Source organism: Blennius ocellaris (assembly GCF_963422515.1).
Source record: "Blennius ocellaris genome assembly, chromosome: 14".
In the NCBI taxonomy this organism is placed as follows: Eukaryota; Metazoa; Chordata; class Actinopteri; order Blenniiformes; family Blenniidae; genus Blennius; species Blennius ocellaris.
The window spans coordinates 6,580,063-6,596,425 of NC_137663.1; the positions used below are offsets into that span (position 1 = coordinate 6,580,063).

Here is a 16,363-nt window from a genome sequence, read left to right on the forward strand (position 1 = left end):
TGATTCTTCAGCTGTAGTCGAGACTGAATGTGCTCCGAGCTCTGCTGCGACGCTTCTTAAAGCCCCTTTGCGGACGTAAGAGAGGACGAACAATGACGGGCGGGGCCGCAGGAGGAGGAGCCGCCATGTTTTAAACCCTCCAGAAAAGGCGGGAAGCTGCTTTTTTTTTTTTTTTTAATAAATCGAAAAACTTTACTCTCACGATTGAAAAGTACAACACGTTCAATACCAGACACGCTCGAGATGACGAGAAAAGCACTTTGAAGCATTAAGACAAGTATAATTTAATTTAAATTCAAATCAAATTCTTTGTAGAATCTTGCTAAAAGACAAATACTTTTTGTTGCAGAGCCTCATGACACGTGAGGCTCTAAACTCTTTTTTCATCTCCAAATGAAGGAACCTGACGGAAGAGCTCAACGTTTCCTTTAACTTACCATCGCGTGTTATATCTGAATTCTGTGTACACACACATAAGTAACGTTTGGACATTTAAAAAAAAAAAAAAAAAAAAAAATGTTTGATTAGTTTTGGCACACAGAAACAACAGCTTGTTTGTAATTTACCAAACAGTTTTACTTGGAACATTAACAAGGCCCATTAACTCAAATCAAGGAAAATAAAAAATGTTCAGCCACAAATTAATCTTATAATAATGGCTCCTTAATATTTTCAAGTGTAGTGAAACAAAGACATGAATTTTAAAAAAATGACACTCTCTCCAGGTATACATTTCACAGTGGAGAAGTGAAATTAAACACTCAGGATCATCGAATCGAATAGAATCTGAGCAGTGACCGTTCACGTCAACTCAATCTGGAGTTTGTTCCACTAAACACCACCAGGGGGCAGTAAGATAACTTCCACCTGCTTGGCTTGTGTGTGGTTGTGTCTTTTGGTGGCCAGACGGGGGCGCTCTCGCCTCATATTTAAAACCTGTTAAATATGAGGACCCATGAACAAACAATTCCCGACAATCATTAAACAAAATAGTTTACAGTTTATTTTTGTTCTCAAGAAAATAAGGTTTTGCCACTAAAATATTTTATGACATATTGGACAGTCTCTGTGCTCTTAGACGTTTTTGTATCCAGCGGAATTGTAGTCATTATTACAGACAAACGTCATGTTTCTAAACACATAATGTTGTCGGAAGCATTTCTTCAATTGGAAATGAAAAAGTAAAGAAAAAAACTGGATTTTCATTTTAAAAAATGCCTGAAAGAAGGAAAACAGTTCTTTTTTTATGGCAAAAAGACATGTTTTATAGAAATCACGAATATCTAAAACCACTTTAATGTGAACATGTTGAATATGGATTGACTTCTTTTTTGTGTGTGTTTTATAGTTTTATTCTGCTGGCACTCAAATTATTCAATTGCCCACAATAAACTATAAGAAGAGTTTCACTTGAGGTTCATATATGAATCACTTAGAAGTCCAATTAGTAGATAAAATGATTGTAAAATATTCAATTAGGTGCTGTGAGTTCATTTAGAGTGACTCACAGAGGAGCAGCCGTGTAGCTGCAGATGTTTGGCTTTTTAACTCTCCATATTAATTCGCTCTCTCGCTCTCTCTCTCTCTCTCTCTCTCTCTCTCTCTCTCTCTCTCTCTCTCTCTCTCTCTCTCTCTCTCTCTCACTCAACTGTATATGAGAATTAAAATATAAAATTATACGTAATAATGCTTATTAATTCATTCATCTACCCAAATCAGTTTGAATTATTCATTGTTTGGTTTGTTCTTTTAATCAGATACCAAAAATCAATTAAGCTCATTTCAACACTCTTAAATGTTTTGGATTAGTCTTCATTGAGTTCTGCTACTAAACTGAAAGTTCATGTGAAAAATGTCATTTAGATAAATGCACGTATTTAAAGATTAGCTGGTGTTCACAAACTGGACAACACTGCAACCACCAGGTCAACCTATTAATACATTTTAATGATTGTATTTCCGTCTGTTGCATGCAGATGTGGCCCTCTGTAGTGCTGTGACACCCAGTGTCTGAAATATTTGCCTGCAAACGTACATTTTTTGTGGATTATTTTTTTATGTATCTACAACTAGAAACAATTCACGGAGATCCTCAGGGATCAATTCTGGGTCCGCTTTGATTTTAGTTTTGTTGATTTTGAACACAAATACTGATATATAGTTTAAACTTCTGGGGAAAAGACGAAGTTCTCCTGTGAAACAATTCAAATTTGGCTAATTTAAAATAATAAAATAAAACGAGTTGGGCTGTAATAACGTCTGAGCGGTGTGAGCGGACGCTGTCAGTTGTTGGTGTCGGAGTAGAAAGCGAGACGGGCGCTTGCAAAGAGCCGCCGTCTTTTTCCCACCGCTCATCTGCTCTCTAAACAAATGTTCTGTATCAAGACAGAGGAATCATTCATCAGCTGGTGGCGGACGGCCTTTCTGTGTTTACTCGCCGTGTTTGTGGACGTTTCCTCGTCATAAAGTCATGAGAACGATGACACCTCCAACACTGTACCCGCTCTGGACTCTCTCTCTCTCTGTGTGTGTGTGTGTGTGTGTGTGTGTGTGTGTGTGTGTGTGTGTGTGTGTGTGTGTGTGTGTGTGTGTGTGTGTGTGTGTGTGTGTGTGTGTGTGTGTGTGTGTGTGTGTGTGTGTGTGTGTGTGTGTGTGTGTGTGTGTGTGTGTTTAAAATGATTAACCTTTACAGCCGGCCGGCGTCCTGCGGCCCCGCTCGACTCCGCAGGTGGTGAACGGAGGCTTCTGTGGGAGAACACCGACCTTCTTATTTATGATTGTTCCTCCAGCGCTCAGACTCACGGCGGTAAACACAGGAAATGATCACTGCTACCGACTTGTCCTCAGATATGGGGGAAAGGATCGAGGCCCGTGTCCGCCGGCTGGAGCCCGGGGACGATGACCACCACAGGACCAAGTCATCAGTGTCACGCAGAGAAGTGTGTGTGTAAACTTTGTGATATTTGGTGACACTTGATGGCCATTTTAGTCTCACTTCCTGTTGACATAGTGTGGCGGGTTCAGCTGAGGTCAACCGTGATGACCCTGAGTCCTCAGGGGACTGCTTTGTAGTGGACACATAGACATCTATAAATAGATACTTTACGCACAGAGAGATTCATGTGTTGGCATTATGTAAATAAACACATAGATAGATAGATACAAGTAGACTGGTACACTCGTATCAATAGGCTTATAGACATATATCTTGATACATTGACATAAAGTTGACACAGACATGTATAAAAAGACACATGGACATGTTTTACATAGATACAAAGACATATATAAGTAGTTGCATTACCGAGTGTAAGTAGCTACAAAAACATTAATGTGTAGACACATAGACAAATATGCTTAGACTCATAAACATGGATATATATAAATACAAATATATATATATAGGAATATCTATGACACCTCCTATATATACAATGTATATACAATTTTAGTCCAAGTCATGGGAAAAAGTTAATATTATCAAACAACAGTAGCCCCTGAAATTAATTATGTAGTGATGATGTTTCCAGTCATTATAGTGGCAGAATGTTTTATGAGGTAAGATAACATGATTAAACATGTTTTCATGGGGGAGGCAGAGAGCGAGAAATAAATCAAGTCGAGCTTTGTGCACCCACTGAGAAAAAGACGAATGAAGACTGTGTTATTCAGCATCTGAAATGTCAAAAGTCCGTCGGTATTGTAAAGTCACAGGGGGACACAGCTGACTGGATGTATGTGTTTGCTATTCAATCTGACCGTGAGATGAATCAGCACAACTAACCTGAATCTTCTGCATGTCTCTCGTCGTAGTGACCTGTTGTAGTCTGTCCCTAGAACGATGAAAGAATAGAAGCTCAATAGAATAAAAGGCCAAGCTTTTCACCAAGACTCCAGATTCTGACTAGGAAATACTTTCTGGTTCATATCCCTTGATATGAATAGCTTCTGTCACTTCAACTATAATATTTTAATAAGATGGTCGACATGTAACTGTCTTACCTGACGGACTACATGATGTCTATGATAATACTGAATCCTGAGTGACCTGCTGAGTTTGTGAATATGGAAGAAAACTGTGGAAAAACCATCTCAGAAATCCTCTTCAGGTGGTCGTTCATCACATATTAATAATAGAGACAATACTGGAGGTCAGGGACAAAATAACTTAATTCACAAGCAGCTGAACAAGAACAAACAAATCAGTGTGTGGCCAAAAACAGAGGTTTCGTGATTATCCACTAAAAAAATGAAATCATTTACATGTAAAGCTTGTTATCATCGATATTTTTAACGCTCTCTCGAGGCAGACATTCTTCTCAGGGGTCAGTTCACAGGGTGACACATACATTATTGAAAAGAAAGCAGGCAGCCACCGTGTGTCAGCATAACCTTGTGTTTATTACTGTTATCATCACAGTGAAGGGGGCCGGCGGTCTTCACTCTTTATACATGTTGTTTATGGCTTCTTATCCCCGGTGACCCATATCAGCTGGGCTGATAGGAGTGGGCACTACTGACATGGTTCAGACAGACCTTCAAACGCACATCGTCCATAAAAGTTATCAATTAAAGCTGAAACCTTAAAGATCTCCATCCCTGGTGGAGGACGATCCAGGGTTTGAGGGGTGCCCCCTTCAGGCCGTCACAGTGAAGGTCCTCCTAACAAGCCGCAGTGTCTCTTTATTGCCCAGTCGGTTGTCTGGAACCGTCGGAACCGTTCATCTCTTAAGACTTTAAGTACTATTAAACCACAGTCATTGTTACACAACAACCACCAGAGAGCACTGATGATCGTGTTCGAAGAAGAACAGAGCCTGAAAAACCTTGTGGCGCCCAGAGAACCTGTGAGAGTTTGGAAAACTGGCAAAACCCCGGAGGATCTTTGAGAGCCTGTCGAACTCTTGTAAACCCAGAGAACCCGTGACGGTCGAGAGAACCTTTGAACGCCCCATTAAGAGGCTGTAGAACTTGAATGAACACAGAGAACCTTTGAAAGCCCCATTAAGAGGCTGTAGAACTTGAATTAACCCAGAGAACCTTTGAAAGCTCCATTAAGAGGCTGTAGAACTTGAATTAACCCAGAGAACCTTTGAAAGCTCCATTAAGAGGCTGTAGAACTTGAATGAACCCAGAGAACCATTGAAAGCCCCATTAAGAGGCTGTAGAACTTGAATTAACCCAGAGAACCTTTGAAAGCCCCATTAAGAAGCTGTAGAACTTGAATTAACCCAGAGAACCTTTGAAAGCCCCATTAAGAGGCTGTAGAACTTGAATTAACCCAGAGAACCTTTGAAAGCTCCATTAAGAGGCTGTAGAACTTGAATGAACACAGAGAACCTTTGAAAGCCCCATTAAGAGGCTGTAGAACTTGAATTAACCCAGAGAACCTTTGAAAGCCCCATTAAGAGGCTGTAGAACTTGAATTAACCCAGAGATCCTTTGAAAAGCTGAATATTCTTTGAGAGCCCAGAGAACATTTACAAAGTTGACGAAACCCGTGACATCGTCCCCCAATAAAAGCAGCGGACAGGAAGCAACTGAACATCTCTCCACTTTGTCTTCACCTAGAAAAATAAATACCTTCATTTATGAACCGGAGTACAGCCGTGGAATGAAACCTGGACCGGCCGGTATCACCAGGAGGAGTCACCTGGGGTCAAGGGAACGACTTCTCCCCACACCGCTTTCTTTTTCCTTTTGATTTGCCAGACGAAATCCTCCAAAGTCTGGCTGGAAGGTTGTATTACACAACAGTGACGATTGTGACTTTGTAACCAGTGACACACAACTCAACACCCTAGATTATATTTACTGTAAGAACCACAAAAGACAATCCCGCAAATGTTTGAATCAATTCAAATCTCCGAAACGAAATTAAGAAGGAAACCTTGTTAATGTTTTAGGGAAAGTTCAAAATCTCATGAAAAACAACAAAAACGTCTGAAAACTTTTCAAATGTGTGAAAGTATGAAATAGCGTGTGTGTGTGTGTGTGTGTGCGTGTATGTTGACTGGAAGGTGTTGAAACTTGGACTTTACCGTGAGGATGAAGGTCAGTGGAGAGGAGGTGAGGCAGGAGCTCCTATAAAGAGGAATGAGGTCAGAGGGGACAGGAGAGGAAAGGTTCAGGCTGAGTGAAGAACCACAAAGTCCCTTCAGAATCAAGGACCGGAAATATACCAGCAAATAAACAAAAGGATTTTTTTTTAAATATACTAATTAGTGCTGATAAACACTAACTGATGTTCACATCTGTGTTAATGGAGTGTAGAATGATGATGAGGATGAAGATGATGATGATTACCCCCCCCCCCCCACTCCCCACCTCCACCTGCTCCTCCACCTCTTCTTCCTTCCTTCTCCTATTTCTTCTTCTCCTCTTGCTCCTCCACTTTGTCCTCCACTTCATCCTTCCCCCACCCCCTCCTGTTCCTCCTTCTGCTCTTCCTCCCACTGCTCCTCCTCCTCCTCCTCCTCCTGTGAACCTTTGACCTGGAGATAACGGAGGAGGATGTTGTTCCTCATTACCAACTCACAGAGTCATAAAAGCTGCGAGACCTTTGACCAGGAGGAACTTACCAACTCCCTCATGAGGCAGGTGTGAAGCCCCGCCTCCTTTTACCTGTGTGATGTCTCTGAAACATGGCGTCAGTCTGACCTGTGTGATGGTGATGATGATGATGATGATGATGATGATGATGATGATGATGATGATGATGATGATGATGATGATGATGATGATGATGATGATGATGATGATCAGCGTGCTGCAGTCACTGTGTGGACAGTCATGGTGGTGTTTTACAAGACTGTCAGCCCCCGATCAGCCCAGAAGATCACTTACTGCTGGAGCTCAGTGAGGTATGGAAGTCAGTGAGGTATGGAGGTCAGTGAGGTATGGAGGAGGTCAGTGAGGTATGGAGGTCAGTGAGGTATGGAGGAGGTCAGTGAGGTATGGAGGTCAGTGAGGTATGGAGGAGGTCAGTGAGGTATGGAGGAAGTCAGTGAGGTATAGAGGATGTCAGTGAGGTATAGAGGAGGTCAGTGAGGTATGGAGGAAGTCAGTGAGGTATAGAGGAGGTCAGTGAGGTATGGAGGAGGTCAGTGAGGTGTGGAGGAGGTCAGTGAGGTATGGAGGAGGTCAGTGAGGTATGGAGGAGGTCAGTGAGGTGTGGAGGAGGTCAGTGAGGTATGGAGGAAGTCAGTGAGGTATAGAGGAGGTCAGTGAGGTATGGAGGAAGTCAGTGAGGTATAGAGGAGGTCAGTGAGGTATGGAGGAAATCAGTGAGGTATGGAGGAGGTCAGTGAGGTATGGAGGAAATCAGTGAGGTATGGAGGAGGTCAGTGAGGTATGGAGGTCAGTGAGGTATGGAGGTCAGTGAGGTATAGAGGAGGTCAGTGAGGTATGGAGGTCAGTGAGGTATGGAGGTCAGTGAGGTATGGAGGTCAGTGAGGTATAGAGGTCAGTGAGGTATGGAGGTCAGTGAGGTATGGAGGTCAGTGAGGTATAGAGGTCAGTGAGGTCTATACATGGTATACATCTTGCTCTCAGGTACAGTGAAACATGAGAAGTCAAGGAGCTTGAAACCAGAGACAAAGTCAGACGGTCAGAAGAAGAGCAGAACATAATATTCATCATGACCAGTGAGGTCAGCACAGAGTGAAACAAGCAAAGGTATAATAAGCCTGGGAAATTACATTAAAAAAAAAAAAAAAAAGCTAAATGTGATCTTTGAGTGAGCGCCAGACCTCTGGTGAACGTGGCCAATGCCAGGTCACTGCTGTAGAATGATAAAACTGAAAGTGAGAAGGAGATGAAGTGAGTGTGTCTCAGAACAAACATGGCATCTCTCACAGCTCCTCCTCCTCCTCCTCCTCCTCCTCCTCCTACTCCTCCTCCTCCTCCTCCCCTGACATGTCTGTGTCTCTGTGCTGAAGCTTCTTTTTACTGCCCCCCCCCCCCCCCCCCTCATAAACTTTATGGCTGCGCTCTCATCGCCCTCTATTTACCCACAAATCAGACGCCAGCGGGCGGCCGTTGCTATTGACGACGCAGGAGGACTCCTTTTGTTTTCACCATTAACAGGAAACCTGTGGCCTCCTCACATCGCAGACTGGATCACGCCAAAATCATGCCGACACACAACGAAAGATTTACCGTCAGTTTTATGAAGAAAACAAAAACAAATGACTGTTTGTGAATTAAGGGAAATAAACAATCTGGAAACATTTTTGTGTAATGGTTACTTGATATGAAAAATATCATGGAATGAGTGTTTGATTCACATGAGTCATTCCAGGTAAGATGTATCAGCATGATGAGGACACGCCACACGTCTATTTTTCATCCACAAACATTTTTACGCTTTTTCATTTTTCTGATTTCACGCTGCAGGCTCAGAAGACACAGACACGCTTCAGCTTTCTCTACGGAGCTTGAGAAATGCTAGCTTAACAGCTAACTCATGTAGCTCCGAGGCTAATCCCATTAGCTCCCCGGCTAACTCTTCCAGCTCCCTCCCCCAGCGCTCTCCGGTTGGTGACTTTTTAGGCTCTGCAGCTTTTTTGTCCCCTGGAACTGAAACTTTTCCAGCACATTTTAGGCTGCAATGATCCCCGGATACTCCCTGTCATAGCACACACACACACACACACATACACACACACACACACACACACACACACACACACACACACACACACACACTCACTCTCATGTACACAGTCAAACAGCGGCAGGAATTCAAAATGCAATAGAGCTCCTCTAGAAAATGTTCCTTATCATGAAATGCTGGGTTCATTTCTGTGTAAGACTAAAGTAGGCATCAAGTTCAAGATGGCTGACACAGACACACACACACAGATACACACACACACACACACACACACACACACACACACACACACACACACACACACACACACACACACACACACACACACACACACACAGAGCTGATAGTCTCAGTCGTGTAAAGATAGGACTGTTGGAGGCTTGATGGACCCATAGGGACAAAGGTCTGAGCATCGCACGTACACACACACACACACACACACACACACACACACACACACACACACACACACACACACACACACACACACACTCACACACACACACACACACACACACACACACACACACACACACACACACACACACACACACACACACACACACACACACACACACACACCGCAGATAGCAGATTACTGAGGTCTGTTTGCCCACAGCTTCTCTCTGCCCTTTGGACACCACACCTCAACTGCAGCATCAGTTAGCAAATAGGTGTGTGTGTGTGTGTGTGTGTGTGTGTGTGTGTGTGTGTGTGTGTGTGTGTGTGTGTGTGTGTGTGTGTGTGTGTGTGTGTGTGTGTGTGTGTGTGTGTGTGTGTGTGTGTGTGTGTGTGTGTGTGTGTGTGTGTGTGTGTGTGTGTGTGTGTGTGTGTGTTTTAACCGTTTCACATCAGAAAAAAAAAAAAGTTTTGTGAAATAATTCTATGACTCTTTGGACTTTGTAATTCAGCAACCTGTTTTGGGGGTAAACTCGTCGTAGCGTCAGCACTAAACTGACCTGAGGTCAAGTCAGTGATCCTCGTGTGTGAAGCATCATGTCGTCGTGAGGGCAGTCAAAAGAGCTGCAACCACGTTTACAGTAAAACTTTGAGTTTTTAATACAAACAACATTTGAACATATACAGCAGATCCAATCAGATGCAGGTGATCAAATCATTTACAAAACATTTCAGGCTCATGGAGCAGAAAACAAAAAAAAAAATCTAACTAGGCGAAGGAGAAATCTGCTGGAAACGTCTTCTGTATTTTATACTTTTATTTTTGGCACTACCTGCTTTTAAATAAGCTGACCTGATGAGACCACCGAGACCAAGAGTCGTGATCCAGCCGTCGTCCACCATAAGATCACATTTCAACCATCAGACTCCACCGGGATAGAATTAGAAGTGATTGATCATCTGAGTTCAGACGTTTGAGGGTTAAAAGCTTTCACGTGTGTATTAATCTTTTTTAAAACCTTTATTGAGCGTGGATGAGCTGCTTCCTCTCACTCAGCGGAGCAGGAAGCTCGGTTCAGGTGATCTGACAAGCGCTGACATTTTCCCTTTTTGAAGTCACAGTAAAAAAAAAAAAAAAAAAATCCAAACAGAATCAAATCGAGCTGGAGTCATCGTAGTCCCTTTGCAAAGTTCCATCAACGGGAAGTCTTTTGGGTCGTAATGTGGGAGTTCACTTGCTGACGTCCCGGCGAGCCCGCGTCCCGGAGAGCAAGGCTGCAGGTGAGGTCCGTCTGAAGGCGGGCAGGTTCTACGCTCAGTACTCCTCTTTGATGTTCAGGGCCAGAGACGACGGCGACACCAGCCCACTGCTGCTGCTCGTCACCAAGGCGTTTCCGTGGAGACCGCCCCCTCCTCCGGCCCCGCCGCCATTGCCGGCGGTGGGGGGCGTGGGCGTGGTAGTGGAGGAGGCCGGCTGCTGGAGCTTCTTCTTGTTGATCTTTCGCTCCTTCGCCCGGCGGTTCTGGAACCAGATCTTCACCTGGAGGCAGAGCAAGGAACTAGTTACAAAAAGTAATGGGGTCACTGCAGATGAGGGCGTTACAGAGGCCGGTCTGTAGGGCGACGGTCAGACTGCAGGTCTTGATGGTCAAAGGTCCCATTTCTTTGCTTGATCGTTCAAGCTACATTTTAAATTTCGACCTCCATCACACTGTAAAGGCTCTTCCGTACTTTCCGCATCGCGCGTCCTCAGAACTCTTGGGACTTACATGTGGACCGCGGATGTTCACGCGATTCCATTCATACGACATGTCAGGGTTGACGTCGGTGTGCCTTTCATAACGTTCTCCTCCTCTACTAAAGGTTTCGATATTTACTCCCGGAGTTCTGAACCGTCTGGCTATCTTCATATTCTCTTCAATCACCCGTGGATCATTGCTGTTGTTGTTGTTGTTGTGGTTCGTTGTGGTCAATTGAGCCGTCCCAGCAGACCCTGGCACACAAGGGTTGATGATATTTTCGTCACACGGACCAACGTGTTCCCTGCGAAAACGCTGAAAGTATGAAGGCGTGCCCTGAAACGACTGTGTTGTATTTGGCGTTATATATTGCAAATAAAGTTGAATTGAACTGAACGCTATCCGGCCACAAAGTGACCCCACGTGCACGGAAGAAGTCGCGCCGTCTTGCCGAACACACCGTTTACACGCGTTTCCATGTTCAAGGGGTTTTGCGATTGTCATTATTGTGTGTTTTTTAATGTATATTCTTTCATCCTACAAAAAAAACCGCCACTTCAGTGCCGAGCGTGTACGTAAAGCACTTCACTGCACGTCCTACTGCGTCTAATGAAAGGACAAAATGGCGAGGGGAGAGAAGGAGACTGGGGGTCGTATTGAGAGGCATGTCAGCTTGGGTGCCACATACGACCGAGGCCCGGGGCTTTGGAATTGCATGGCTCACACTGTCGAGGGTGGCGTCGCCGACGTACCTGTCTCTCCGACAGAGTGAGCGCCGTGGCGAGCTCCGCCTTCCTGCGGATGGTGATGTATTTGCTGTAGTGGAACTCTTTCTCCAGCTCCAGCCGCTGGTGGTCGGTGTACACCACCCGGTACTTGTCTTTGGTCCGCGTCTTCCCGTCTGCGCAAACACAAACAACCTTCAGCGTCTCACAGATTGTGTGTGTGTGTGTGTGTGTGTGTGTGTGTGTGTGTGTGTGTGTGTGTGTGTGTGTGTGTGTGTGTGTGTGTGTGTGTGTGTGTGTGTGTGTGTGTGTGTGTGTGTGTGTGTGTGTGTGTGTGTGTGTGTGTGTGTGTGTGTGTGTGTGTGTGTGTGTGTGTACAGAGCTCGTGGCTTGTTAGCTTATGTGATTGAGTATTAACAGTGAGCATACAGGCAGTGAGAGCTCCGACGTTTGCGTGTGTCCGCGCTTTAATCGCTCGTCCACGCGAAGACAAACTCAAACATTTTAGAATGAAGAACATCTGCTGAACTCTCCTGCTGCGCGCACACACACACACGCACACACACACACACACACACACACACACACACACACACCCATGATGTGTGTTAACATCATTTACTGTATTTTGTCATCAGTTCATGTCTATAAATATGTTGCTTGTTTTATGACTGTCTTTTAATTAGTGCAGTCATTTTGGGCAATTGTATTTATTGTTTCTATTTTATTATTGTCTTAATTCGTTGTTATTCGGTGCATTTTATGTCTTTGGTATCTTTTTGCGTGGTGTTGTGTTTATTGGCGATACCATAGCCTCCTACAGACTGTTAGCATGTTAGCAGTGTAATAATCTTCTCAGCTGCTGCACCGTTTGAGGTAAGTTTGACTGCATTATGTCGCAGGTGGTAACCATGGCAACGTACTTCAATCTGTAAGAATGTTAGCCTGTACGTCACCTGCCCACGCTACAGATGCGGTCAGTAAATAAAGAAACAAAGCGAACGAGGGATTGAAGTTTTGAAACGTTGAGTTTGCAGATGGAGACGGTGGAATAAACTTCCTCGTGATCTATGGATGATCTATTTGGCGCCGCTTTGAGAGTTACGTCACTTCCTGCTACATGTTTATTGGCTGTAAGCAGCTGGAGCTCCTGGTCACACTCAGCAGTGTGAGGAGACGGCGGACCCTCGCACCAGACCGACGACTGTGATAAAAGCGAAGCCTTCACACTGTACAACACAAGACTAAAGATTTAAATATTCATATTCATACTGGTGAAAAGTAATCCTGAAGTCTCCTTGTATCTACATTTTGTAACTTGTCACGTCATGCTGAAAAATGTCACAATCGTGAGCTGACCTCACACGAATGTTTTCGACTGTGGAAGAACACAAAAGTATTTGAATCCATGAACTTCTTCCTGTGAGGTGAGTGCGACTCACCACTGCTCCACTGTGCAAACCAGTAAACTTCCTCTTTCTGAAACAGACGCTGACTTAAAAACGTCTCGTTTATATTTATAAAACAGGTGAGAAAAGAGAGACATTTCATATCGAAGTCAACCTTCAGGATTTTGTACAATATTATTCCAGCACTGGAGCAGTCATTTATCAATAAATCAAAAGTATATCATATAGAGAGATGCTCCATATTTAGAGTTTGTGTTGTTGTACAGTTACACTCTAGTTGATTTCATATCAGGGACTATAGTGTGTGAAATCATCTGTTTTGGCCCTGTTGGGATCATCAGACTCAAACGTCATGTTGTCGTCACTTTAACAGAGTCACGTACACACACACACACACACACACACGCACATTGAAACCTCTTTATCTTTTCTCATTTCACTCATCTCATGAATACAATCAAGAGTTTCCCATTTTGTTCATGGAGAGGAAGTCCACTATGGTTTTCAAACTGAAGTTTGTTTCCCTCCAATATTGCAGTTAAAACACAGAAAATGCAGACAAAAAAAAAATCAAAGAACTGCAATAAGCAGAAACAAACACACGAAATGACCATGAACCAGGATAAAATACCATAAAATGACCATAAAGGGGCTGCAGACATCCCGAAAAGACACACAATCATGACAAAAATAACCTTAAAGTGATTCTGTTTCAGAAAAGGACGAGCTTGACGGCTTCTCCCATCAAATGATCAGCTTTGTATTTATACAAAAACAAATATATTTATTTTTTACAAAAAATTCTGATTCCTAATTTTAAACTTGTGTATCTGGCGACTTATTTGTAAACTTTTTTTTTATTTTTTTTTTTTATGTTTAATGATTGTCTGAATAGAAATTTTGGACCCAACTTTATAATTAAGGGTCAGTAACACAAATAAATCCTATTGATAGGTGATATTTTGATTTGTGACCAAACTGCTCAATATTATCTTAGTGAAATAGTTAATTTGGTGGAAGCAATTTCGATAATTTTTATTAAGTTCACACAACAAGGGGCACTTTATTGGGGGAAATGATGGTGTAATTGCGTATTATTACAACCGCAAATACATAGAAACACTTGATCATTTGTATATATTCTATATGAGTATTTGTGATTCATTTATACTTTAAATGATCTATATTTGTATTATTTGGTAGAATAATTTAAATAATATTTTTTCGGGCTGCATATCTATGATTAGAAAATACATATTTGAATGTTTTATATGAAGGAAAATATATCGGTATGTTCTTGGTTTTTTTTTTATTTTAGAAAATGTGTGAAAGTGATTTTGAATGAACTGAAAGTAAAATTCGTGATTCAAACTTGATTCGGACTTGAATTTATTTTTATAACACTTTTATAAACTGACCTAATTCTCTTCTCTGGGTTTTGTGACACGTTACTTCACACTTTTTATTTGTATTATCATGCTATATTTGTGGTTTTTTGTTTTTGTTGTTGTTTTGTTTTTTTTAACCGTCGCGGCCGCCGCACGAAGGCCCGCAAGGGCCCGCATGTTCCCGCGGGCTGAAACGCGCCACACGCGTCTCAAATATTGTTATTATGAAAAGAGAGAAAAACAAAAACTAATTTAAAAAAAGAAATAATCAAATTTTTTTTTAAACCTGATGAATTACAGTGAGGGAAGATGACAAACACGTATTATTAGTTCGTTTTGAGCTCGTTCACTGCGTCAGATCTGAAAACTGTCAAATAAAATCATGAATTCTAGGAATATTTTTTTGCTTCTGATCGACTTCATCCAAAACATGAATAATAACAGATATTACTATTAATTCTTGTCACGTGTAATTACAAACAGGAGCAGATAAATTGGGACTGTAAGAATTTATTCAGGGCTCTGTGGTGTTTTTAATTCTGATTTATTAGGGAACAGGCCATTTAATTTGAGTTAATTTGAGCATCTCTTTCTCGTATTAAAATGATACAATTATTGTCTCTTCATTTGGTTTCTCAGAAAGAAACAGAAAAGTCAAACTTCAGCATTATTCACGTGAAAACACGCAGTTTTGTTCTGAAGTTTTCTATCACTTTTTTTTTTTTAAATCACTATTATTTCATCACAGTTTCTGGGTCTTACTCGGGTTGCTGGGCGGAGCGGAGGTCCGGATCCAGTCGTACGGGTTCCTCCTGCGCGGGGATCCGGGAGACAGCTGCCCCGCTGAGACGTTCAGAGACGCGGAGAGCAGCGCCGGACTCTGGCCGCTGAACTCCGGCGGGCTGAAGCCGAGCGGCGGCCCCACCGCCCCGGGCACCGTGGAGGCCGCCGCGGGCCCCGCGGAGGCTGCCGCGGCGTAGTGATGCGACGACCAGTCGTCCCGCGGGGCCGGAGGAGGCGGGGGGCCGGCCGAGTAGGCGGAGGACCAGCCGCCGCCCGGGCCGCCCTGCGGGGCCGCGTGCGGGTCTGCGGCCAGGCCCGGGTGGTGGTGGTGGTGGTGGTGGTGGTAACCGGAGAAGTCGGGGTACTGCGGGGCGAAGCTCTGCGGGCTGAGGCTGAGGCCCGGGTGGCGGGGCACCGGGTTCTGGTGCGGGTACATGGCGGGCTCCTTGTCCAGCTGCAGGTAGCTGACGTACATGTTGCCGGCTGACGGGGCTCCCTCTGCGGGGAGCGGGTCCAGCCTGCCGCGGTGCTCGCGCTCTCACCTGGGCAGGTACACGTCACACCTCCACCTGCGCGTTCTGCCGCCCCCACCCCTCCATCACGCACGAGCTAAGAGCCACCGAGGTCACATGACCTACCACTGGCGGAACAAATCAGAGCCTGGCCCGGGGGGCGGGGCTCATGACCGGGCCTTTTAAACCCAAATCATAAAGCTCATTATGACGTCATTGTACAACACACACATGCCCTCAACGGCGGGGCTTAAAACTTTAGCACCACGAAGAGCAACGATGTCATTTTAAAGTCCATCAAACGGACCTGAAGTATAATAACCCAAGAGAAGAAGAAAAACATGAGGCTCCATGGCCTCTGATGATAAAACAAGACAAACTGAAATCAGTTCAGCACCACGGAGAGCGACCACTTCATTTTGTCCCCCACTTTAACTAGTTCAACCAATGAGAGCTCAGCAAGCTACTAACCTGAATCAATAGTTATAAAGTTTAGTCAAACTGGCCCACATGTTCACCAACAAACAGTTTCAGTATGAAGTACTACAGACCTCCTCACCACTACTTGAAGGACAGTTTCAGTGTGAAGTACTACAGACCTCCTCACCACTACTTGAAGGACACAGACGAGTCTTGTGCTCCGGGAACTCGTCCACGATGATCCATGTCCATTGTCTTTCTCTCGTTCTCTATGGACAACATGACAAGTCCACTCAGTGTCTCCTGTCCCACTGAGATCCTCAAGTGGTTTATAATGAGTTTTAACTTGGAGAATGAGGCTCAGAGGTTGC

At 43.8% G+C, this 16,363-nt stretch overlaps 1 protein-coding gene across 1 annotated transcript; it reads right to left on the reverse strand.

Annotated features, from left to right (window-relative positions):
• Positions 1–10,331: 10,331 nt before the first annotated feature.
• Positions 10,332–15,535, reverse strand: cdx1b (caudal type homeobox 1 b; the record flags this gene model as incomplete). The annotated part of the gene is made up of 3 exons (XM_080508695.1): positions 10,332–10,556; positions 11,508–11,656; positions 15,040–15,535. 3 exons carry the CDS (start codon positions 15,533–15,535, stop codon positions 10,332–10,334), a joined length of 870 nt encoding a protein of 289 aa, XP_080364821.1.
• Positions 15,536–16,363: the final 828 nt, after the last annotated feature.